This window comes from Panthera tigris, chromosome D4 (assembly GCF_018350195.1).
Source record: "Panthera tigris isolate Pti1 chromosome D4, P.tigris_Pti1_mat1.1, whole genome shotgun sequence".
NCBI classification, from domain to species: domain Eukaryota; kingdom Metazoa; phylum Chordata; class Mammalia; order Carnivora; family Felidae; genus Panthera; species Panthera tigris.
This window is the reverse complement of record NC_056672.1, coordinates 21000922-21027740: the sequence shown is the minus strand read 5'-3', so window position 1 is coordinate 21027740 and position 26819 is coordinate 21000922. Positions and strand designations below refer to the sequence as shown.

General features: G+C 44.1%; 1 protein-coding gene across 12 annotated transcripts in view; it reads right to left on the bottom strand.

The window, feature by feature from the left end:
* The window catches only part of TLE4 (TLE family member 4, transcriptional corepressor), a 141026-nt gene that overhangs the window by 12288 nt on the left and 101919 nt on the right, over window positions 1-26819 (bottom strand). For all 12 annotated transcript variants that reach the window (XM_042964050.1, XM_042964051.1, XM_042964057.1 and 9 more), the window contains 6 exons: window positions 11083-11202; window positions 9364-9417; window positions 8272-8424; window positions 6866-6998; window positions 6396-6589; window positions 5809-5885 (listed from right to left, as the gene is read on the bottom strand). In XM_042964050.1, coding sequence (XP_042819984.1) covers window positions 5809-5885; window positions 6396-6589; window positions 6866-6998; window positions 8272-8424; window positions 9364-9417; window positions 11083-11202 — 731 coding nt within the window. The remainder of the gene's footprint in view (window positions 1-5808; window positions 5886-6395; window positions 6590-6865; window positions 6999-8271; window positions 8425-9363; window positions 9418-11082; window positions 11203-26819) is intronic.

Here is a 26819-nt window from a genome sequence, read left to right as displayed (position 1 = left end):
CCCCAACAAGGTGGAAGGGGGGGAGGGTACAATCCAATGGCACAAGCCTGAAAGGGTTAGAGTTTTCCCAAAAAGGTAAAGGAGTTCGGTTCTAGAACACACTGCAAGGGGTACAGGGTGATGACAGCCTTTATTACCCCACCACTGGCCCTGAGGATTTTGGGATATGAAACAAATGAAGGGGCATCCCCTCAGAGAGGCTCCCCTTGGGAGAGAGCTGGGTGTCAATCAGGCAAGGGGGGAAAGGCAGCAATACTTGGAGAGAAAGGCTGAGATTCTGAGGGATGACGAAGGAGGAAAAGGCTAATTGATTTAGCAATTAAAGAGGTCATGAAGACTAAATCTTAAAAGAAGGCAGGGGAAGGTTATTCCAAGTTTAGATGGTGTTATACATTCTTAATGATAATTTACTTGAAAAGCCATCCCTTCTCTCCTCTCTAGTATCACTAAATGGTTTTTAAAGAGCTTTGAGAATTAAAATAGTTAAGAAACTAGGCACACAACTTCTTTTGAGGTTTTTGATAGGACATTCTTCAACTCAACTGCGACCACTCTGTGAACACCTACTATGTTCCTGGAGATCCTTTAAGAAGAATTTCAAGAACCTACTTGTGTTAAGGATATAATATGGTCCTCTGTTTGCTGTTAGCACACGTAAGATACTCAAGACTGGAAACGATAAAACTCTAGTACACACTTATCAGATTTCAGCAAACTCTTTGATGTGTAGCTAGCAAAGTGTACTGAAATGTGTACTGAAAGCCAATCTTTCTAAAACTCAGAGAAACCCAGGCTTGAAGCACTATTCTTTCTCTGTCTCATTAATTTCATCAGTAAGGACTTTTTAGCCACATGCTTGGATACAGACATCATGCTAAGAATACAAAATCAGGGAAGGCACTGGTCTTGCCCAATAGGGGCTTCTAATCTAGGAAGTATGATGAGAAAAGCATAGAAGTGAGCACAATACCAGGCGGAAGATAAGAAATATAGGTTCTGTGGTGGTTCAAAAAGAAAAGACAAAGCTGACATTTCAATAGTGACACGGTAGTAGAGATGGGTTTTGTGGAATGGAAGGATCTCACCAAAGAGGGAGGAAGACAGAAAAACAATTCCAGGGGTGGAAACGGCAGAGAGCAAGGGCTCTAAAAGGAGAAGGTACAATGATGGAAATTGCTGGACTGGTTTTAATCCAAGGATTCATTTATTTAATAATGATTACACAGAGGAGTGGTTGAGGGAGCTGGCCCGAGTACAGTCTGATCAAATGTGTACATACATGTATATATATTGATATGTATCTATATGTATAGCAACTCAATGTATCGACACCTAACGCTATAAAGGGGAGGGCCTAGAATGCCAGCCTGACAACTCGACAAACAGAATTCACTAAATTCTTTTTTTTTTTTTTTTTGAAGTTCATTTTTTATTTTGAGAGAGAGGGAAAGAGAAAATCCCAAGCAGGCTCCATGCTCTGCACTGGGCCCAACACAGGGCTTGCTCTCAACCACCGTGAGATCATGACCTGAGCCAAAATCAAGAGTTGGACACTTACCCGATGGAGTCACCCAGGCGCCCCTCACCACAGGGTTTTTGGAGCGAGAACAGGTAGGACATCACTGGGGCAAGTGACAGAATAAATTTGACAGCAAGGAACACATGGGTAGGAGAAGTAAGAGACAATTATTCCAATAATCTAGATGCAAGGCAGTGGGGGACCTGAACTAGGCTAGGCTAAGGAAGCCACACTAAAAGTAACAGCGGATATAAAATTCTGTAGGACATAATGAATGAGATGTGAGGAAGGAGCCAATAACTGAGTTTCTGAGCTTAGGAAACAAGAACCAGAATGCCAGTAGTCCTGATGGGCAATTCGGGAGGAAGACCCAGTGTGGGGAAGCATCGTGATACGATGAACCTGACGTGCGAATAACACACTCAAGATGTCCGAGATGTCCGGCCATTTAGTAGCAACGTAGGGCCGGAGGGAGAGGGTACAGGGCACCAGAGAATACGGTGACCCGCACTCTTCCAAAACACACACACACGCATACGCACATGTGTGCGCAGCAGGCAAAAGCACTAAGAACTAAGAATGGCTAAGGAAGACTGTAAGGAGAACAGAAGCAGCTTGGACTTTCTGACAGAACTATATACCTCGAACAGTCAAGGCATCTGCAAGTGGCTCTTTTTAAAACTTGTGCGCTGAAGATGCTATTTAATCCGAATCACTATCTTTCTAGGAAAAAGCAGCATATTTAAAGAAGGTCCCTGGCCTTCCCACCCCCACCTCCCTGACCCTCTCTAAAAGGCCCAGTTCTGTAACGGCGCACTTATCTTTCTCATACTTTGCAACACTTCAAGTTTCCAAGGTCTCACAAGACAGGACTAGGCCTTGAATTCACAACAAAAGGTCTGGCCACTGAACTTTATGAAGTATGACAGAAAATCAGGTTCTAAGTAGTAGCATATGAACCCACTAGTAGGTTAGCCGACCAACAAATACTTGTTGGTGGCTTACTGTGTGTCAAGCATTGTTCCTATCTTGAAAAAGCCTGCTTTTATAAAAACAAACAAATACAACAACAGGGAAAGATTTCTGAATTGTGAGCAGCCTAAAACCCATAAACCTGAGGTCTTCTGTCACGGCTACATTCACATGCCATAAACTCATGATATAATTAGTACTAGGGTTTTGACTGAATAGTTGTATATATTTACAGATGTCTCCTTCAAGTAGCAGGTGAGGGAAAAAGTCCGTTTTGGGCTTATGTTGAAATTAAACTATGTTGTCGTTCTAATTACATATTGAGTGGAACTCCTGCGAATTCACCAAAATAGACAAGAGGACCCAATGTGAATTATTCGAGAAAAGCTACTTTATTCATTAGTTTGGAACATGCATTTAATTATAACTTTTGATAACATCTAGCAACTCATTCTGTAAAAATAATTAGGATAGAGATACACGACTGTTTTAAGTCTGTCTGGAGAAAGGCCATTTACTTTGTGTGTGTGGTAGGGGAAAAGCCTTTAGGTGATTTATTATGTTTTGTGCTCTAGCACAAAAATATGAGTTGCTTCTGTTGAAAAATAAGCACAAAACAAAGTTTCACAATTCTGTACCTTAAGATCTGAAGAGCCACCTAATTGTTACAATCATTTCTTCGGTAAAAAATCTGTAATAAAAATATATTATCTCTATATGCATACATGAACGTGAATTTACATGTCTTGACGCCCTCTTGTATAAAGAGGCACCAATTGACAGGGATGTGGAGTCTAATTTACTCAATCTAATCATCTTGGGCCACTTCTGCCCGCTACAATATGTTCTATTGCAGAAGCCGCTGAAAAACTGATAATACCTTGGGGCAAAGCTAACCAGGAAATGATGCCGCAACTGACTGAACTGCGGCCCTATACCAAACACGGTGCTAAACGTACAACATCTTATCTTCCTCCATCCTGACGCCCTGCCTGTCAGGGAGGTGCCACCCCTGGTTTACAGATGAGCTCACAAAGTTAACCAACTATCTCAAGGTTGCCCACTGGCAGAGTAAGAATTCAAATTTTCATCTGTCACACTCCACAACTCGCTCTGCTGACCACACCTTGCTCTCTCTGGGACTCCTAATGTCATTTGCCAATTGCATTAGATGTGGCTCTATCACCTCCAGGAACAAAACTTCACAACCATCCTCAAAGCCATCAATCTGCCCCAAAGGATCCCAACAATTGTACAATGCTAAGAATCAAAATGAGGGGAAGGAAAGGAGCCCAGCTTAAGGCTCCGAAGTGCCTCCTCAATCAGATTAGCTCTAACTCGACAGTGGTTGCAACGGCCCAAACCTAAACCAAGACGGGCATCTTCTTTCTATACTCCTGACACAGCTGTCTCCCCGCCATGGCCCCTGGGCAGCAGCTGAGCCAAGAAGAACCAGCTCTTCTGTTCCCACGGTGATACTCCAGCTCCGGTGCAACAGCTAGTTAACCAAGTGGTGACTGTGCAGTACTTGAACCTGGGATCACACCTTTTCCCTACAAAAACCTCTCCCATCTCCATGGGTTCATATGGAACTCACAGGTACTAGAGTTATTTGATTAATCCTATGACCTTGTTATTTAGTCACTGCTTGAAATACACCAAATTTTCACCTTCAAATACATCAGAGTTCTTAGTCAACAAGACTTGTAAGTCAATCAACAACTATTTGCAGAACACAGGCAGGCACACAGAATTTTATGGTAATGCGTATTTATACCTTCGATTCTCAGGGAACTCAAAGTCTAATTTGCTTTGCCTCCCTTATTAATCAGTCAAATATTTACGGAGCAACTTGGCTATGGAGCCAGCATTGTGTCTGATGCAACGGGGAAGTTTAGCACAGATCTGGACAGAAGTAAATTATGCATGGGAAACAACAAGGTGAAAACTAAGTGCCTGAGTGTACAGGAGTGAATAAAGAAGCAATGGGAGATCAGAGAAGAAAGAGACCGGCTGGCCCACTTGTGCTCTCTCTCTCCCCCGCACCCCCATTCATTCACTCATTTAAAAACTATATACTGTGAGCAACAACTAGGAACCAGGTACCATTTCAGGCACTGGAGCTACTTCCGTAACTGAAGAGTAAAGCGTTCTGCTCTGCTCTCACGGAACTTCCATTCAAGCAGGGAGAGGCAGATGATGCCTACAGACAAGCATAAAAAAGGCAAGCAGTTGAAAAGAACAGTGATGGGGAGAGTAAGGGAGTGATGGATGCTATTTTAGATAGGGCTGTCAGGGCAGAACGCTCTAATAAGTGACATTTCAGCAGACACTTGAAGTTGAGACCATAAGCCACAGAAAAAGCACTGCAGGCCTTCCAGTAAGAGCAAATGCCCCGAGGCAGGCAAGCCACTGGGAAAGCCTCTGGGAGAAGGGACTTAGCTGCTACGGAGGGTCACGTGTGGACAGGAGAGGGCTGTGAGAAAGCAGCAGCCCGGGGAAGCAGCGTGTGCACGGCGTGGAACGTGAGAGAGGCGGCCAGCACAAAGAGCCGTGAGAGTAAATACACACATGTGACTAATAAGGCGGGGAGGGTCCGCGGGGATGCTTCCCCAAGAGAGGACGGAGGAAGCAGGCTGCGATTTTAAGGAAGGAGCCAGTGTTATTTCACAGTAAAGTCTTTGTACCCGGAAGACGAAGCCAGAGATCAGAGAGAACCGTGCACAGGTAGTAAGAAAAAGGTACGCTGGACTGAAATGAAGGACGTGGAATGAGATAAGGCGAGAGAGTGGCACATACAAGAGGCCAGAAAAACCGACGTGTGCGTTTTGCCTTCGTAACCCAAGGGGCCTGTGAATACGGATGCTACAAATACCTCGCTCACGGGACAAGAAGCCAAATGAGCAAGCCACCTTTTCCACAAACACAACTGAGCATAAGACCACACTTCTTTCTTTTCACAGCCTTTGAAGTTTGGCACATCTTTTCCCAACACGCTCAAATTGTGAGCATCCAGGTTTGCACATAAGACGCTTTTTTTCAAGGCAACAAAAGAATTCAGTAACAGACGTGGAGAAGACCTGACTGCTGGAGATGCTTCGGTAATTTGCATTTCCATATTAGAAGCTCCAGATTTTAAATTGAAAATACAAAACCCCACCTCATTACTGCTTTTCTTGGGTGAAGAGAAAATGGAAAATTCTTCGCAAGGCAAAAGCGTGAGCCTCAAGAACTCCCCCACACTGCCTAGCAGTGCTCAGTCTGAAGGGCGGGCAGGGGCCCGGGGCCCAGTGGGCACGAGGCACAGGGGTACTCACGGTTTTCCTCCCGGAATGCCGGTCAGGTTTGGAGGTATTGCTGGCACGCGCATGTGATGATGTGGGTCAAACCCAACCTGCAATTTTCCCAGGCAAGACAACAAAAACAAGCACGGTTACATGAACTCATCTCAGCCTACCCGCTATCTCCCTAAATCCTGGGAGAACACAGCCTTTAAAATAGGATTTTAAAAATATATATGCAGCAACATCTACTGGGGAAAAGAGAGGACGTTTATGATTTTAGTGGTAATCTATTGGGGGGGCGGGGGGGGGTGAACCATACATGAAAAAAAATTATTTGTGTAAGTTTTGAAGCTTATGATGGAAACAAAGGGTTCACTGCATTCATTATTATTTGCTCTGCTCTTGGGGGTTTAAAATTAAAAGAAAACATAAAATAACAAAGACAGTTCCTCACCTTAGGAAAGAAAATGGATCTCACGACAGAACTGCATGCAGTTTAATTTACAAGTATGACAGGTCCCCTTACAAATACCTCCACTTATATAGACCACATTCACAAATCTGTCTGGCAATCCCACGGGCTGAGGAAGAGCCTGATTCTGTAAGGGCCACACGCGTACCACTGGGGATCTCCCGTAGGCGGCGGCGGCGGCGGCAGCAGCAGCCGCCGCGCTCATCTGCGGAGAAATGTTGTGCAGCCCAGCGTAGGCAGCGCCTGGGCTGGTCAGCTCCCCATTCATCCCAGCGTGGGGCACGATCCCAAACGGGGTTGGGTATGGACAAGGGACTGCCATCGGGGTCCTTAGGCTTGAGGCTACAGACCGAAACGGAAGGAGGGAAGAGAAAAACCAAGAACACAGATAACAGTAAGTTAGTAAAATGTTAATACACACGTTAAAGGAGCCAGGATTCAAATGAACTTATTGTAATATTCTCAAAAGCCAAAAGGCATCAAGGTTCAGATTAAATAATTCTAACAACCTTACAATGCTGGTCATTACTGCTCTGAAGGTACTGCACTCTTTAAATTGCTTTAACTTCTTTAAAAACAAGAAGCATAAATATACAGAAAACCTTTCTTCTTACTAACCCAGGGGGTCGACTCCTGGTGGTTTTCCAGGCACAGGCCTCAATCCGGGAGTGGAGTTACTGCCTGGTGTGGGTGCATCGGTTCGTGGAGTAGGGGTATTGGATTTTGAAACAGGAGTGGTAGATTTTTCATTCTAACAAGAGATGGAATAGAATATAGTGGCAATTAGAGCACAGTTTTAACAATGACGTTAAACATTTAAAAAGGCAAATCAGAAGGAAGAAAAAAATGGAAAAGGTTCTTCAGCTTGGGCCTTCACTTTCATAATTAAAAGGAGCAAACCAACAAACAAAACGAGTTCACCGAGTTCATAAAACCAATGTTCAGGAGGACATAAACTGAAGCCGAATTTAGGGCAGAGTAGATGATTTCTAGGAAACTGGTCTGAGCCAGACAGACGCTGACAAATCGTGATGTCCTGACTGTGACCGACCGCTTGCTGGTTGCTCTGATTTAAAGCTGGTTGAGCTGGGTTCCTGGTGGACTGCTCACGTCACAAGGTTTCCTGGCTAACGGGTCCCGTTAAAACAGACCCAAGCCTGAACTGTCACAGAGATCAGCACAGAGGAGTTGCCAATACAAGAAGGCCAGAAGGCCAGGAGGAAACAACAGAAAAAAAGAACTTAACATAGCCCTGTGCCAGACACATCCCCTAGGTTGCGGACACACTGAGGAATTTTCTTTCCTTTAGCTGTAAACTCAGAGGTTAGATGAAAACTGAATTGTCTTTTTTTTTTTTTTTTAATGTTATGTTACAAGGAAAAACCTGGTGAGGAAAAAGGAAGACATACTACACAAAAAATGCAATTAACTACACAGCCACAGAAGAAGGGGGTATGGAGAGATTATCCTGACTTGCAAGCAGTTTCATTTTTGCATCCATGATTTGTGGTGTGAGTCAAGGTAGACTTTTGTAAATGACAGATTACTTCTTAGATAGGAAGGGAAAATTATTGCAGTCGTATATAGCTTGGTAATTCAAACAAAGCTAGCAACAAAATCACATCTAAGCCAAAAACGAAATTTACCGTAAACCATAGGTGACAAAACCATCCCTGTAACCCCAGAGTGTATTTCTTCATCTTCCCTAAGACACGTTTCACTCAATTTCCCCATATCCCTCCCCTATCCTTGCAAAAAGAGTCATAAAACACACATCTATCACTGGTAAGTCAGTAAACCCATTCTGCTCCAAAAGTACTTTTGTCGATTAAATTTGAATACCCGGTAGAAAAAAAACAAAAAAACAAAACTATGTATGTTTACACACACACACACACACACACACATATATATTTAGAAATAAGAGTCCTATAGAAAAATATGAAAAATAGAAAATTTTCAATAATCAAAGCCAACCATCTCGAAAGAGGCAACGCCGAGAAAGATGACAAAGACCAGCTTACAAGGCTAAGCTCTTTGGATTTGGAGGAAGGGGTGCTGCTGGAGGATGCGATAGACGCTGGACTGATGGGGGCATCTTTCTTGAGCAGGCGCGTCTTGTCCAGACCATTCTCCCTCGGGGAATGTGCTGGGCTCCCTCGAGGGGAAGATGGATCCTACAAAGGAACGAAGGGCATTAATGCAGGACGGCACATTTACAAGGTTGGAGTACTTGGGTGTGGACGTCTCTAGCGGAGAGCGTGGGGAAGTGCACAATGTTCTGTAATAGATAATAAAAGACTCACCAAGTTGCTCAAGAAAATACCTGGAACTGAGCTCAAATACAAGATTTATGGTACAGTCACCCCTTGAACAACATGGGGGCAGATCTGTGCAGGTCCACTTATATGCAGATTTTTTTTTTTGATAAATTAACAGTACAGTACTATAAACACATTTTCTCTTCCTTACGATTTTCTTAACATTTTTTTCCTCTGGCTTCTTTATGGTAGGAATACAGTATGTAACACATATAACACACAAAATATGTGTCAATCGACTGTTTATGTTATCAGTAAGGCTGCAGGTCAAAAGCAGGCTAAGTTTTGGCGGAACCAAAGTTCTACACGGCAGCATCATGTGTAGACTAGCTGAATCACTACGTGGTACACCTGAAACTAATAGAACACTGTGGGCTAACTATATACTTAAATTAAAAAAAAAAAAAAAAAAAAAGGCAAGTTACATGTGGACTTTTAATATGCGGGAGGCTGGTGCCCCTAAACACCCCCTCCACCACCTGCATTGTCCCCGGGTCAGCTGTACTTATTTGAAAACAAGAATCAGTACCCTACACATCTGCAAGCTGCCTGTCCGCAAGACCTGCAGGCTGACCACAGAGGTCTGGTGTGCATTCATGGTGATAGCAAAAGGCACTGATACTTCATGGAAAAGAATATCAATACAAAAAGGATTAAGACAGAAAACTAGTAATGCATAAATTCTTCACGTAAACAAAAAGCGGGTCCCTTTAGAAACTAGGCACACACTCTGCACACTAACTGCTTGGGCACGAGTCACTGGGACAGCGGGTGAGAGCAGGAGGTTGAACGTACCTCATTGGAAACGTCAACCACCAAGTTGTCGTCGCTCTTCTCAGCGTCGCTGTCCTGCATTGACAATGGACAAGCATTACCTCCTTCCCCAGTGCACAGGCACAAAGGACAGATTTACCCTAGATGAGTCCAGACTAATTCCTCACATCTTACAGAAATGAACTGCGCCAAACGGGGCTAAACACTTAACGATGTACTATGTTCTTTAATCCTCATGGTGATGATAATTATAAGGGAGGTAATATGATAATTCCGCTTCACAGGTAAAAAAACAAACAAAACAAAACAACACACAACAAACTGAAGCTTATGGCTTGCTTGTTACTCCAGAGCAGAAGTTAGCACGGCCGGCTAAATCCAGCCTATAGTTGTGTGTGATTTGTTCTCTCAGTGTTTTTGTGGGTAAGTAGCTACTCTTTTAAAATTGGGATTTCATTCTTACTCATTGCCAAATAGTATTCCATCGTGTATATATACACATCTTCTTTATCCATTCATCAGCTGATGGACATTTGGGCTCTTTCCATAATTTGGCTATTGTTGAAAGCGCTGCTATAAACATTGGGGTACATATGCCCCTATGAATCAGCACTCCTGTATCCTCTGGATAAATTCCTAGTAGTGCTATTGCTGGGTCACAGGGTAGTTTTACTTTTAAGTTTTTGAGGAACCTCCACACTGTGGATGGAACTGGAGTATTATGCTGAGTGAAATAAGTCCGTCAGAAAAAGATATCAAATGTTTTCACTCATGTGGAACTTGAGAAACTTATCAGAAGACCATGGGGGAAGGGAAGGGGAAAAAATAGTTACAAACAGAGAGGAAGGCAAACAATAGGAGACTCTTAAATACAGAGAACAAACTGAGGGTTGATTGCGGGAGAGGGGGAAAATGGGTGATGGGAATGGAGGAGGGCACTTGTTGGGATGAGCACTGGGGGTTGTACCTAAGCGATGAATCACGGGAATCTACCCCCAAAATCAAGAGCACACTGTATACGCTGTATGTTAGCCAACTTGACAATAAATTATATTTAAATAAATAAACAAACAAATAAATAAATAAATAAATAAAATTGGGAGATGTCACATGGGAATTCAAGCTTGCAGCCTTGTTTTGAGGCCTACAGTCTTGCAGGGCAGCTCCACAGTGGGCAGAGAGGGGACTGCCTGCATCCTCCCCAGTGCCATCCAGCTTGTTCCCTTCACTATGTGCCCTGGAGGGCCAGTCACCGAAGAAAAATGAGCTTCACCCATGCTGGACACACATTTGGGTGCCTCTACAAGTTATAGTCAACAAAACCTGCTTTATTCCTTAGCACAAATTCATTTTAGGCATTTTACCAGGTTTTTCTATGATTTTATATTTTTCCTTAACATTTCTAGTTGACCAGAGAAAATCCAGCCACCTTGAAATACACAGAGGGAAGTAAATACATCTATAGAAATGATATTATGGAACACCTAAGATGTCTTCTATTAGCTTCCAGATAAAGCACTGTGTTCACTCACGACACGTGTGCACGGACCTGCACGCACAGAGGACTTCAGCTAGCCCACTGAGATCCAGCTATAAATGCAATCACTAGCTTCTTCTCCTAGTAGATGTTTTTTTTCTCTTGTGTTCTAATTGTGGTTGATAACAGTCAAAGGGTAAAATAGCTGCTGATAAAAAGCAGAATAAACTGGCCTCCCCCAAAGCAAAGGTGAATGAACCTACATAACGAGCTGCGATTTCCTTTTCTTCAGTTTTCTGCTTTTTGCTATCAGAGGAGTAGTCAGTGGAGTTTCTGTGCTTCTCGGCACCTCGGAAACTGGCTGATGGGGATACTGAAGAACTCTGGAGTTAGAAAAGAAAGCAGCATTGAGAAATGACCATCCCTTTAACAGTGAGTTCTTCAGTCACTTAAGACTTAATGTTCCTCTTCTTCATTAGTATACACTTGCAAAACTGTTTAGGAGGAGACAGGAGAGAAGGCAGGAGGTGAAAGGAAGAAGGCAACAGAGGTGTAGAGAGAAAACCAAGGAGAAATGGAAAAGGGAATGAGGGATAAAAGGAACGAACCGTGTAGAGACGTGGCAGAGGGAGCCAAGGAATAAAAAAGGAGGCAGGGACAGCAAATCCAGAAGACAGAAGGGGTCTGGTCCAAAGGAGATGTTGATTACACTGGCAAAGCATCTTTAGAAAAGTGAGAAAGGAAGCGGATGGGGGGGGAAAAAAAAAAAAAAAGGAATGGGGTGCCTGGGTGGCTCAGTTGGTTAAGCATCTGACTCTTGATTTCAGCTCAGGTCATGATCTCACAGTTCCTGACTTTGAGCCCCACATCGGGCTCTGTGCTGACAGTTAGGAGCTTGCTTGAGATTCTCTGTCTCCCTCTCTGCCCCTCCCCTACTTGCACTCTCTTTCTCAAAATAAATAAACAAACACTAAAAAAAGAAGAAGAAGAAAAGGAAAGAAGAAAAAGGCAAGCCACCCCCCCACCCCCACCAAGTTTGCTGGCTGATGGGAAGCCAGTATCTTAAGCCATTATAGAAACACTAAATACATTAGAGTTCAACCTGGAGAAAAATTAGTAAATCTTCAAAGAAAAGGGAAGAGAGGTACTCTTTGGGAATTTGAGCACCCAAAAATGGCGATCATGTGACACTAAGGTCCTATTTACAGAATTTTGCTTCGTCCCTTGTCTTGTGGGCATGGAAGATTCAGAGTGGCAAGTAATAAGAACAGAAACAAAACATCCGCAAAAATTCACTTTGTTCCTGACTCCTACAGTTTTCATAAGCTTGCTCTTTTTTTTTTTGTTTGTTTATCTCTGGAAACCCTGGAACCCCCATTAGGACCAGGTAACAGAAAAAAACAGTCCCTCCCTCTTGGGAACACGGTCGGGAGCGACCCGTATGGGTTCAGGTGATGTCCGTCATTTCTGCCCTTCCAAAGAGGTCCCAGGTGGAGGAGGCCCACACGTCAAAAATAAGCACTGAAAGCACAGAGAATGGATGTGTCTGCCATTGAGGCCAGGTGGCTACCGGTAGGCATATTTAGATAGTATGACTAGTAGGCATATTTAGATAGTATCTAAAACCAGATATGAAGAAATGAATAAAGTGTCAATGGAAGCGGGAAGCAACCTTACAAACTGGCTAGTGACTCAGCTCCAGACAGACCAAACAGGAGCTAGCTAGACATGAAGGTGAGGTGTGAGAGAGGGAGCAGGGCTGACCTGTGGAGGGTAGGTCGTAAAGGCCAGAGAAGCCAAGTCCTTCATCAGGGCACCAGCACAGGGCTCTGTGCGCTAGACTGACCCAGGCTGGATGGTGGAAAGAACATTTGTGGAGTTAAGAAAACAAGTTTTAGGAACAGCAAACAATCTCCACCAGAATATCTCCGCCTTGCCATCTGAATCAATTCAGGAAACTGTTCCGTAAAGCTCTTCCTCATTGATAACTTTTACTCTTCTCATATAAAACTAACCTTTGTACTTTTTTTTCCTCCTTTATCTTAGTCTGATGGTATTATAAAGATACACAACACTGGAGCGCCTGTCAGCATGGAGCCTGCTTGGGATTCTCTCTCTCTCCCTCTCTCTTTGCCCGTCCCCCAGCTCATGCACTCTCTCAAAATACATAAACTTAAAAAGAAAAAAAGATACACATTTATAAGGGCTTTTAAATTAACTATGGGGGAGGGAGTGTGATATCCAGAACTTGTGGCCCTGTATTCCATTTCACTTCTTCCGAACCTTAACGCCACATTCTCTTCTGTGGCTAAACTTTCAAAGTGTGTTGTTAGAGGAAAACCAATTAACTTCCTTCCCTCCCCCCGCCCCCCCCCCCAGCCCCGCCAGTATCTCTACCAAGACACCACCCCCTAGTGGTCAGCTGTGCTGGTGGCAACTCCACCACCAGCTTCAAAGGCAGGAAGGAGAGGGGGTAGGAGTTTGGTGGCAAAGGAAGACGAGAAGGACAGTGAGTGGGTTCCCAACGACAGGGCTGGGTATCTCTAAACCCTTCCTTCCTTTGGCATTCTCTCTCAGCGCTTTCAATGAATGCAATAAATTGTAGGCGTCAAACCCTGTAACTATCCCTATTCATTCACCCTTAAGCTTAATGGCAGAAAAGATGGCACGCGTTACTCAGTAAGGCGGAAGGCTGAAACAAAACATTAGAAGCCAAATAATTTTTAAAACTGGACTGCTTCATTTTCACGTATTTCCATGCAGTTCCAACCCTTGTTCCTAAGCTGTAAAGACTCGGTTCAATGCTTCTGCTTTATTTTCACACCATGACTAGGTTTTTATAACCATTACTCCACTAAAATCATGCCTGCAAACATCATCTGTGAGCCACTACCTACCATATTTAATGTCAGAACCCCATATCTAGTTCCCCTGTCTCCAGTCTATCCTCCACATTTCTGGGGTTCGTATTTCCCCAAAGAGAGATTCAACCACTTCTCAGTCTTCCTTAAAAACAACAAATGGTTTCCCACTATCCTTAGGGGAAAACAAGAATCCCATATCTGAGCGTGGCTGTTTCCAAAGCCCTTCAGTCCATGCCCTAAACCAGAGCCCTGGCCTTAGAGCTCAGCGCCACGAGCTTGGTGTTGCCCAGTGCTCTGTGCATTTTCATTGTATCTGTAGCCTTTTTTCCTGGTTTATGAGAATGCCCATTTTCCCTCGGTATCTTTCTGTTGAAATCCTCATTCTTAAGAACCAGCTCTAATGTCACCTTTTAAAGCTCGCTCAGACACTGGCAGGCAGAATTAATCACTCCATTCCTCTTTGTTCCCTTAACACTTTGTTCACCCAGTGAGTAGAGCCCTCGCAATCAATATGTGGCTATTTGTTTACAAGGTTACTTCCCACCACGGTCTGTGGGTTACTTGGGGGTGGGGGCCCCCGGCACAGTGAGCAGCAGAGAACTGCCCAGAAATGTTTTTGAACATCAATGAGCAAATATCACTTTTGTGCTCCTCAATCTTAACCTAAAATTCAAGTGACACATGCCCTTTCAGAAGACCACTAGGCTGGACAGTTCCACAAGAAACCATGCATTGCAGTGAGAGCTGAGCAGTGACGCCCCTTGGAATTAGCAGCAGGGGAAGTTCTGTGTCTCCTTCATCTCTACTCCTCTACCTACTCCCACATGCCTTCATCCGACTCATGTGATATCTTACAAAAAAAAAGAAAGAAAAAAAACTCTACGTGTGCATGATTATCAACAATCTGAGTCTTTTGATTCTGACACCCTCTACTGATAAAGTCATTTCCACTTTGTCCGAAAGGAAAAATTGATTTTTAAACAATTATGAAATGCTTTCTTAAAGATCAATACTTAAATGGTAATGTTTATTTATCTTTATGCTTTATACTTACTTATTGACATACATGTACAGACAGCTTTACTTAACTGGCTGGTTTCTGGCTCTGTGGGCAGTATTTTATTTGTGAATTTTACTGCAGAACAGAGTTATATGTTGGAGTCTCCTGGTAGAAGGATAAAGTAATTATCACTAGCATTTAAAGGTTAAGCTACACAATGGGCACCGGAGCAATCCGCGATGTTCCAATAACATAATTGCTCTGGAATCAAATTGGACTTGGCACAGACTGCCATCACGAATCTTACACCACCGTTCTGCTACTGGAAGGCCTCTTGGATCTTTGCTGAGCATGTGAACAGGAGGAGTTAAATAAATACTTGTAAAGACAAAGTCATGCTTTCACTACGAAGTACTTCTATTTCTCTATCACTACTTTACAAGCTTACCTACATTAGATTTCCCCTAGCTTGCTACACAGGAAACTTACTGGAGCTGCATCATGACTCTGTATAAATCTACAAACTCAGAAACATTTTCTCATTACCGTTTGATCATGTGAACGTATCAACAAATTCATTAAGAAAGGAGGGTCATAACAATCAGAAAAAGTGGCCTTTTTGCCTCGAAGGCAAAAGACCTTAAATGTGAATGCTTACTAAAAAGCTCTGTATTTTTAATTTTTTTTTTAAAATCTCTATTTATTTTTGAGAGAGACAGAGCACAAGCGCAGGAGGAACAGAGAGAGAGACACAGAATCTGAAGCAGGCTCCAGGCTCCAAGCTGTCAGCACAGAGCCTGACGTGGGGCTTGAACTCATCAACTGTGAGATCATGACCCGAGCTGAAGTCAGACGCTTAACTGAATGAGCCACCCAGGCGTCCCAAAAGCTCTGTATTTTTAAAAACAAAACACTTGTGTTGGGATATTAAAAAGAACAAAGCAGATGTTTAAGGAAAGAAAAGGAAGGAGGCAGACAAAAGACCAGGGGAAAAAATAATAAAAATCTGTAAGTCTTATGATATGGAGATCCCAATTGCTTTGGAAGCAAAAGGTAAGCTTTACAAGAGTTACTCCTAACATCATAAATCATATTTTATCTTCAAATGAGAAAAATGATAGATCCTGGTTTGAAACCCAACCAAGACTTTACTAAGGTTATTACTGACCAAGTCAGATGGAAAACAGACACGTCCCTCAATTGAAATGGATGGCCCCGTCCCTTCACCTTTACTCCTCTGCCACTTCAAAGACGACCACGTATGACAAAGAGTTCTATAAAGCACACCATCGCCCCCCAAAAAACCCCAAGAAATAGTGTTGTTACAATTAGCTAATTTTAATAACAGGTAGCACAGATTTTACTAGCAGGCAATAGCATCTGTCTGGAGTCAGACTGCCTGTCTAGATTTGAGTCTAGAGTTTTCCACTTAATAGCTGTGTAGCCCTGGGGATGCTGCCCAGTTTGTCTCTCTGTGGTCTGGGACAAGAACACCCCGCCCATTTCCTCACTGGGCTGCGCTGAGGACTAGGAGAAAGAACCTACGTAAAGAAGTACAAGGCAAGGTCCCAGACACAGAACTGAGCCCCTCGGCAGCAGCAACTCGGCACTATGACGGAGAACTGCATGCTATTTACTACAGAGCTGGTGTGGACCTTCTATGTGGAGCCCCACATAAGGATTATTCTTGGCATCTGTGTAGCACTAGCCCTCAGCACAGATATACAGATGGTCTGTGATGATAGGGTTTCAATAGACTGCTACGAACCAAAACACATCTCCTTTCAACAAAGTAAAGGTTTTGGTTCGATACTGCACGCAGGACTAGAAATGCCACCTCCACGTCGGACTTTCTAATTTGATTTCAAACGCACATCAAGCTAAGGCTGCTTGCCATTCACGAAGTGCAGTGGGTGTATGTCCCTGCCCGCTTCCAAGATTCCAACCAGAAGGAATGGTTGAAGAACCATGATCAAAAACTCTCAAACACATTTGATATGGTCTGTTCATTAGCTACAGCCTTCGAACACCCCATCTACTTGGTACCAAAGAGTAAAACCATCAGATAAAGGGGATAATGATGGGACAAGAGGATACCATGAAAATCCGGCTGGGGTTTTGCCCCTACCTTACAACTGCTGTCCAGGCCTCCTCTATTCTCAAAACCAGCCTGGTTTAGACCATTAATTATACTGTCAGTCTGACTGTAGTTCATTCAGTATGGGAATTAGTTTAGATGAGGGACAATTCAGAGGAAGTCTGTTAATGGCAGTGGGGGAGGGAAGGATGGAGAAGTCAGGCTCAAGAGGCTGGCTGACCCTTCACTGGTGCCATAACTAAAGTCCTCAAGCATCATTTCCTCTGCCAAAAACAAAAACAAAAAAACAAGCCCTAGATGACTAAAACAGACATGAATATTGTTGACTTTCTTGAGTTCAGAAAGGCCAAGGTACTGCTGGAGATCAGCAGGGACTCTGCCCACCCCGCATCCTCAGCAGAAGGGCCTTCAGGAGGAGCCCTTCAATCATGAGTCACCCTGCCATCGATATGTTCACTAGTCCTCAAAGCATTTCAGAGTTATGAAATACTTTAAGTTCTGAAGTGAAAGTAGTATCCTGAATCACCTCTATTTACCAAACACAGTAGCATACCCCAGTGCATTCCTGACTGAGGTTTTATTGTACAGTATTACACAAAATGCTTATTATTTACATTCATACAGCTCTTTAAAACGGATACAACATTGTAACATTGATTATCCCACCCATTAGAAAAACAACCAGAAGAGATGGAGAAAATAATCCTCAATTTGGAAAAATTAAAACATAAAACATATTTGGCTAAAATATATACATCTTACATACTGACTCAGAACACATGCAAATTTATGTAAATTAGCTTAAAATTTATAGCATGCTGCTGGTGAAAGACCTGAATATGGTGGGGCTCTAAGCCAGTCACCGGTGTCAGTTTACTGCTCATTACAGTAAGACTTTTTTAAAATAACCTGCTTGATTAAGGAAGTCATTAAAAACACAATCTGTATATAACCCTCACAGAACTTGCTTTTTTCAAATTAGCATAAATCAAAATTCACCTTCAAAAATGACTGGGACTTTCTGAAGACCTGCCCTTGTTAAAGTATAATCTCCATATAAAGTAATGAGTCTGTTCTTAATAAATGTTTCACCTTCCACAACATGACAAGAGCAACACATTCCTTAAAATGTTCTATTGTTGTCTTTGCCTTTCTGCTTCTCTCCTGGTAAGAGATACCTGGGTCAAGATAAATGTCTCTGGCAGATAATCAAAACTCGACCAAACAAGAGGAGCTGAAAGAGGAAAGATTCACAAGAGAGGCAGTGCACACAGTGGGTACGGAATGGGTCCTAGAGTCAGGGCAGGTGGGCCAAACTAGGCTGTACCGCCCGCTGTGTGACCTTGGACGAGTTAATGAACGTCTCTAAGCTTCAGTTTCCCAGTGGGCAAACCAAGGCTGAGTGGAGTCCTTGCTGGGAAGGCTGCTGCCAAGATGAAAGGAGAGTGCACGTTGTGAACGCGGTAGCTAGCCTGTGAAGAGCCGCTACTCCTATGCTAATGTGGAACCACCACACAAGGTCAGTGTGCTCATGGACTCTTTCGGCAAGTATCTGCTGAATACCCACTAAGCACGGACAAACAAAGATGGATGAAACCTACACCTTGCCCTCCAGTAAGGCCCCGGGAGTTAAAAATACTTAGAATACAAAAGTCCCACATATCTTTTCCTTCGTGCAGTAAAATACACAGCACTTGCATGTTCAGTCATTCATGTTTTGTTTCCATGGCCTCAGCATTATGTATTACTTGGTCAGGATAAAACGCTATAATAACTTATAAGGTATCAATAGAATTGATTTTAAATTAGGACATTAGCTTAATGTCCTCCTGGGTTTTCTTGAATGTTATTTCCTCTTCCTGGAATAAAGCTGTTGGCTCCACCCCAGAAATTTCATTAAACACAGTTACTTTAGCTGGCGAGCTGAGCTGCTGCTGCTGTGTGATGCTCTGACACCAAAGACACAGGTCTGGTCCTTGTGTGGCCACCTCAGCTTCCCTCTCCGGACAGCCACTGTCTGCCCGTGGGCCAAACTGTGGGTTACATGAGGAAGCAACTGGGAGAATGAGAGGGGACAGGAGAAGTGAGCCCACAGATACTGCTCAGAAGTCCCATCTCTGATCCGGACTGATCGCCCCAAAGCCGCCGCATGCCCTTCAATCCAATGGGCCTCCTTAAAGTCCACAAGACCTAACATTCTTACGTGTGTCTGTCCTCCGTCAAGAGTTCCCTTCCCTCGTAAACAGACAAGATTTATAATCTTGTACGTGCTCTGTAAACTACAGTCACGAGCACCTGCCACCTTCCTCTGGGAATTTTTTTTTTTTTTTTTTTTTTTTTTTTTAGTACAGCACCCATAAAATACATCCTAGATCATTCATTCACTGCTGCCTTATAATCAATGTTACCAAGTCGCGCTGACAACTACGACACGATACGTGAGTCTGACTGCCCTAAAAACAAAAAGGGGGGACTGGCAAAAATTTCCTTCCTACATTTTCTGGGAAGGTGACTGACTTTGGACCTACACTTGCACTGTGTTCTGTTCCTGAATCCAAATATCAACCGACTTCTACCAGCTGCTTTGAAAGAAGCTGAAGTAGAGCAGCTGCTCCGAGAAAAGAAGTGACTCAGCTCGAAGACTTGGCAAAAGCTATGTCTTAATGGACCAGAATCCTCATTTTAGTAACTATTAAAATTTATTGGAAAAGAAAGCCTTTTCATGTTGCTATTTTTTCCAGTAAACTGTTTTAATCTATTTCAAAGACTAAACCTTTTTTTCTTCCAAAGAGTGTTAACTCCACAGAGCCTCCTATATATCCTTATGTATTACGGATGCAAATATTCTCTACAACATCGGAGGGTAGTTCCGCAGGAACACGGAAGGAAACAACAGTGTATCAATTCAAAGGCAGGCTGCCTTACAGTTTTGAGGGGGCTCATCGGAAACTCCAGGTCTTTGTCTGCCACCTCAATACGGCAAAACAGTTTTCAGTGATGACTCAATTTGGTCGTAAGGTCCTTCACTAAAACACTCAAGTGTGTGCTCTAGAACAGACCCAACAAACATAAACATCATGTGAGCCACATACGTATTTAGACCTTTTCTAGTAGCCAGATTTTTAAGAATTGGAAACAGTAAAATTAGTTTTAGTCATACACTTAAACCGCCGTATCCCCAAATACCATTCAACGTACAATCCATATCGAAACCAGCACTGAGACATTTTACGTGATTTTTTTAGTACGAGGTCTTCAAAATCTGGCACGCGTTTCACACTTGCAGCCAGTCTCAATTTGGACTGGCCACGTTTCCAGGGCTTTAACAGCCACGTGTGGCTTGTGGCTACCATACTGGATGACAGAGGTCTCAAAGATCCTAAAGCCACAATGGGAATCATGCCTATTAATGTAAGAATCTGGCACTTCACAGAAGTACAACAGGCCTGACCCGGCCACTGCCTCCCTTCTCCAATCTGAGCTCAGAGTCTCTTTGTCAGAGAGCCGGACATCCCATACTCTTTCATCCCACAGCATGGGCTTCTGCCAAGAACTCTTCCCCAGTCCAAGTGGCTAGCGTTTTTTACCTTTTATGTCTCAGCTTAAATGCCACTTTCTCTGAAAGGTCTTGTTGGTGATATTACCCAAGAAGATCTCTCCTGGAAATCTCTATCATAGCCCCTTATTTACTTCCATCCTAGCATTTATACTACAGCCATTATTTTCTTATTATTTTCTTGTCCCTTGTATTTGACTCGAGTTCCACGAAGGCAGGGACCATGCCCCTGGTTTGGTGCCTCAATGAATAGCTGCTGAACAAATCAGTGAGTACAAAACTTGATCTGTTCCTGTATCCACACGCATGCCTACGTTTGCTTGTTCCCATATTATTTTCGTGTTACCCGGAGAGAAGAAGTTGTGCGTTACCAAAGGGCAAAAGCTACTGTGCCTTATTACTTTGTGTTCTCAGCACTCAGTATAATGACTGTCACAGCCAGAAGAGCAGCTGCCTGGGGCCGGGGGGCGGGGGGACGCCAGTGCAGGTGTGGTGTGTGTAGGCACCCCAAAGGAAGGAGGCAGCCTTCAAAAGTCAAAAGTGGTAATTCTGAAAGTGATACAGTGACAAGACAATCTTCAGGATTATGCCGTAAAGCTACTAAGAGGAAGCAGTACAAAAATTAAAACTGGGACAGAGGGCGGAATGACGCCAGGTGGAAAGAGGGTCAAAGGTGGTAGCTTTACCCTGGTTGTTCCCCACCAGCAAGGGCACAGGATCTGACCTCTGGGTGAACACACAGGAAGTATTTGTTGTTGCATAAACGTGACACTATCAAGGCCACCAATTTTTCTTATTCTGAAAGAGATAAATCTTCTACACAAGGGAGACATTTTTCAACTGGCTCTCCTTCGTCTTTCATCATGTACTCATCACCTGCCTGTGACCAGGGAGAAACAAATCTTATTCAAGTCTGACCACTGAAAAGGCAAGATTTAAATGAATCCTGCCTGACAGACCGACCACAAGAAGAATGCAGGCATCAGCAGTTTTTCTGTGGCTGCTCATTTAGAGAATAGTGATCCCTGGGGATCTCCTAGAAATGTTTATCTCCCAAGGAGGGATGTGGTAAAAGGAAGGGGAAAAAAAAACCACCTTCAGTCCTCATGTTTTTTTAATGGATAGTAAGTCACCACACACAGGTGATGAAAGAAACAGCCCCGTATAGGGCAGACAGACATAATACTTGTTTTTTTAAAAAGAGCTTTACAGTGGCTGATTGTTCAGTCACAGATGACTAGAGTTTTATGTAAATTTTTAGCATGTAAAGCAACATACAGCATGAGTATCAATCAGCTTAACAAAGTGATTTCAGTATACTGACGAATGAAAACAAAAGAGACACAGACACTCGGAGATACAATTTCCAATCTTTCCCAAGAAATGATTTCAAGCAGCGGCTTTCATTTGACAAGCAGATCTAAAGATGCAGGGCTGACAAAATACATAAAACACTGGAGAAACAGGTTGATTTGCCAAGTGTGTGCCAAGCAAGATGAGTCTGGTCTAACCAGGAAACCACACTCCTTCCACTAACCAGCGCTGACATGTTGGTCGAATCCCACCCCCTCCCACCACTCGATCATAGGTCAGAGAGCGAAACTGTAAGGGGCCTTGCAGAACACGTCTCAGAGGTGTCCACTTGCCACCGCAAACAACTGTGGGTGCTGGTCTCCGGCTCCTGTTCTCTGACCTTGACTCTTCCTTCCCTCCCACTCCTCACCTGGTCCCTGCCCTGCCATCAACACCTCTGTCAACGCTTAAGTCTTGCTGGTGGCAGCGTGGGCTAAAGAGGTTGTTGACCCTTATTCTAACATGTCCTTTTAGGTTAATTACTTTTGTATACTCGGTGTACCCAGTGACATTTAATCACTACGGCACTACTCGAGTAAACAGAAGTGAATGGCGCCAACTGCAATTTGGCATCGAGCTAAATGGTGCGGTAATAGCAGCATGCTGAAAACGGACGGCGAGAAAATGCTCTCACTCACCACGGTGAGAAATGAGGTGGACACCATTTGATCAATCACTATTTTATTAAAAAGCAAGCACACTAGCCCAGTGGTAGGCCTTTGCTATTTAATACTAAATACGGCTTAAAGGAATCCTGCACTTTGTAACATATGGACGGTCCAGTAAGTGCCAGCTGACTGCCTGGATGACGACAAAAGTAACTCAGAGTGTGGGTGTGACTTTCACGGTGTGGATGTGTCCCCTGTCTCCCTCTCCACAGGCACCCACGCATACACTCAAGCACATGTGTCCCGTGGCAGGATAGCCCTCTGCTAACACAGTCAACCGTCTATCCTCTTGCTAGCGTTTGGGTGTGTAAATACCCGGGGCACAGAAGTTAGATGCAGAATGTCCTAGAACTCTGTATATACATCAAAGCATCCAGTACTAGATTAATCAAATGTCATGCCATAGACCGTGAGCCACTGAAAGTCTGCGAAAACACATGGCCAAGGACTTCTACTGGGAACGGAGAGTGGGTCAGAGAGGCCATCCGCAGCCCTGAACGGAACCAGCCAGAGCAGAGGGACGGAGGGTGATTTTGTCGAAGTGCTTTCAATACTGGCTGGCAGATGAAAACATGAGGCCTTACTCCTCTATCTAAGGAACAACAAAGACTTCGCAAGCAGTCTCATGTAGCGATGCCAGTAAAATCCCACAACGTTAACCGAATGCTCCTTCTGTACCGGCAGTGTGGTGAGACACTGGGGACACGAAGTGAAGACGGCACCAGTGCTTCGGTGCTGTCGAGTCTAGAGGGAAGGGGATGGAATGGAATAATCACAAGCTGGACAGAGAGAGTGCTCTGGTTTCAAATCTCAGCTCCAGCAACTTATTAGCTGTGTGATTCTGGCAAACTAACCCCGAGGCCTCAATTTTCATCCCTGTAAAATAAAGATACCTGTCCTACCAGATTGTCATGAAGATGAAATGAGATAGCCACATGAAATGGCAAGCATACTGACCTTTCTTTCATGCGTATTTCTGGCATCTGCCCGAGAAGCCACAGGCCAAGGCTTCGCCAGCAGCCCAAGCAGGCAACGGGAGGCCTGGAGCGTGGCCGCACTGTCTCCTACTGGCCTGCCTTTGACAGAGGCAAATGGGCAGTTCTTCAGGTTCTGGGCAAAGGCCACCCCACTACTTGCCCAGATTCAAACGTTTCAGCCAGCAGATTCTCTAGTTTGGGCATCTACCTGCCCTATTGGCTTGGTGCCCTCTTCAGAAGTTCTGCTCTTTTCTCTCATTCGTAGGATTCACGTCGAGCACACCTTCTGACATGACCGTGAGCCGGGGTAGTAGAATAAAGTCTACGCTCGCAACCCCAACCTCACCAAAGTTTGACAAATGACCCTAAGGTGAGTAAGGCATCAGGACTGGTGGGGTGGGGTGGGCCAGGCACTGACTGAGCACACAGTACCCCTCAGAGCACCCCTGTTGTAGTAGGGGGCATCAAAATAAACTTATTGATATAGTAATAAAAAATTAGTAAGTGCCAACGGCAACATGTTACAAAGGAGATAAACAGGATGCTAACCTTCAGCGTCCTGACAGGGTGGCCAGGGACTGGTTCTCAGAGAGATGACATTCAGCTGACAGTGGGAGCAAAAGCTGGAGCCAACCAGGTGGACGGCCAGGAGAACGCTGTGGACAGAGAGGCAGGAGGCCTGGGTGCCGACCCTGGAGGGCCAGCATGAGGGGCTAGTGCCGGACAGCGGGAGGGCTGGGCTGTGCGGGGCTCAGCAGGCCATGGGGAAGTCTGTTTAATTCTGAGTGCCACTGAGGAGAATGGGGGGATGACACATGTTCTCAAAATCGGTCAGATCTCTGGAAAGTTCTATGTTAGAGGGGGACCAGAGTTAAGACTTTTCAGAGCACTTAAAACCGGAAAAGACCACCTTGCTTACTTACCTCCACCCCCTGGTAATTAAAAATAAAAACAATACTAGGTGCACAACATAAACCTTGCAATTATACTAAAATTAAAACAACAGCATTTTGCTTCAGATCATCAAAACTGAGCTTTCATCACTTCTGTGTCCCTGCTTTTACCAACCCAGTTAGCAGGGAGGCAGTGATCCAGGGCAGATGCGGGTGACTCGGACTGGAGGGGGCACTGGAGAAGGGGCGAAGAGGATGGATTCGAGAGATGGGGAGGTATGATCCGGCGACTCACTTCACGCGATCGTGTATGTGTCACACACACAAGTATGTGTATGTTGCAGGGTGTGTGTAGGTATATATATGTGTTTATAGAATCAGAATGGAAATCCAGCTTGTCCACATACTTCACTCATCTTCACCATGATATACGTTTGTACTGGAAAAACAAAGAGCTCCTGTCCTTTCCTAGGTATCCCACAAGAATGCACTTAACCTTAAGGTGCTCATGGGACGACGGGGAAACATGTGAATGGCATCCTCCAGGTTGATCACGGAAGGGGGTGGGGTGGGAACACACAATTGATCTAATCAACCAGAATTACATTTCCACAAAGTGGTACACTAGATATTTGAGAGAGACGCTGCAGAATAAATGCTGATCGCTACTCAAAGAAACTTAGAAAGAAGGAAGGAAGACCTGTATCTGTGATAAACAGAAAACCGGGTTATAAGAGCATGTGAGACATTTTGGGGGGTGAGATCTACCCACTGAGACTCCTATGGGAGAGTAGGCCAGGCACTGCCTGGGAAGGAGGAGACAGTGCTGCCAGGGTCCACACCTGGGCTGAGGGGATTTCAGGCATGGGGGGGAAGGCGAGGCTAAGTCCAGGAGGAAGAGGAGGAGAGTAAGACACAGAGCAGCGAGGACAGAAAGGTGCCCTTTCTCTGGGATAGTGTCACAGGATGAGACAAGCAGGTGGGGGGCAATTCAAGGACTAGGCAGTGGTTCTCAGCCCTGGCGTCATGACCGACTTGCCCAAAGAGCTTTAAAAAAAAAAAAAAAAAAAAGCCTCACCTGTGCCCTGCCCTGGAGCAAAAGAGTCAGAATGGGGAGTGGGCCTGGCCAATTTTGCAAGCCCCCGGGTGGGTGGCTCTATCTTTGAGAACCTCTGACCTCAGGCGTATTCAGATAATCAGCAGTGCTGCGACTGCTGTCAATTAGCACTCCTAATCAACTAGAACCACCTACCTATTAATACCAAGTCACCTCCAGCCCTTTCAGAGGGCACAATTAGCCCAGCAGCAGCAACAGCATCCCAGACTTTATCTCCCTGTGGCTGTTCTTGCCGGGATGACCCACATTTAACCGGTAAGAAATAACATATTTCAAAATCATAGTTCGGAGTTGGGAGAGAGAAAACAATCACAACTGTGTCACAAGATGAGGCGACATGCTCTTTACCCATTTCTGAACGCCTGAATGTGGTGTTCCCATGCATGACTCTACAATGCTGACAAAGTGATGTATTTTGAGTGCCATAATTAAAACGATAATCTCAATAAAGTGGGCATTATGAGATAATTGGCCATCCTCAGGTATTAAGTAAACTGTGGTAAAAGCCAAGGATACTCATCGCCAAGGTCAATTACAATAATTGCTAATCTGAATCACATTATGCTATTGTAAACCCCGCTTGATTTAAAACACACACACACACACACACACACACACACACACACACACACACACACACACACCAAAAACTGATTTAACACACACCACAGGGAAATGACCTGAGAAGGAGTTCTTGTTGTTCTTGTTGCCTGACTACTGGTCACTGAAGAATTCGTATAATCAACTTTGTAGGGTCCCCACTTACATCCTATCCCTTTAAACCACACCTGTTTCCTCAGCTCTGCAGTCTGAGCTCATTAAGGAAATGTGCCTCTCAGACGTTAGGTGGCTCAGAACGGTAACATATAGGAAGACAGAGTGGCTCTAAATTGATAATAAAATTAGTCCAACAGAAAAACAAATACCCATTACTCCTTGAGAGTAATTTTCCCTGCCTCGGCACGTTACAGGAAGTCTTCACTGACTTCTGCAGAAACCGAGTCTCTCAGATATGATGGGTTTTAGCTTGTGGGAAGTTATTTCACCCTCCACATGCCACTGTCAGCTTGCCTAGTAGATCAACACTCAGGCTCAAGTAACCAATGGTCAACCAGAAGTCAGGAAAAGCCCGGAAGACACGCGGGAAAACAGAATGTGTGACCTTCCTTCGGCTAATTGGAATGTGTTTGGCAATCGAAGAGTATAAAACTTCTTTTTTAAGCTGTGATTAAACATCAAGACTTTGATGTTTTATACGGCATTCTTCCCCAGTAATTAACTGCACTAATGAAGTTAATTAGTGGGGAAGAATGCCGTATAAAACATCAAAGTCTTGATGTTTAGTGTCACCATCAGTTCAACTAAACAGTAATAAAGAAATAATTTCTTAAAGCGCATTTATGCATGCTCAGCACTTCGGTTTACAAGCTCCGATTGTAGGATAGGAACATTTTTCAAAATATCCAAAGATGCT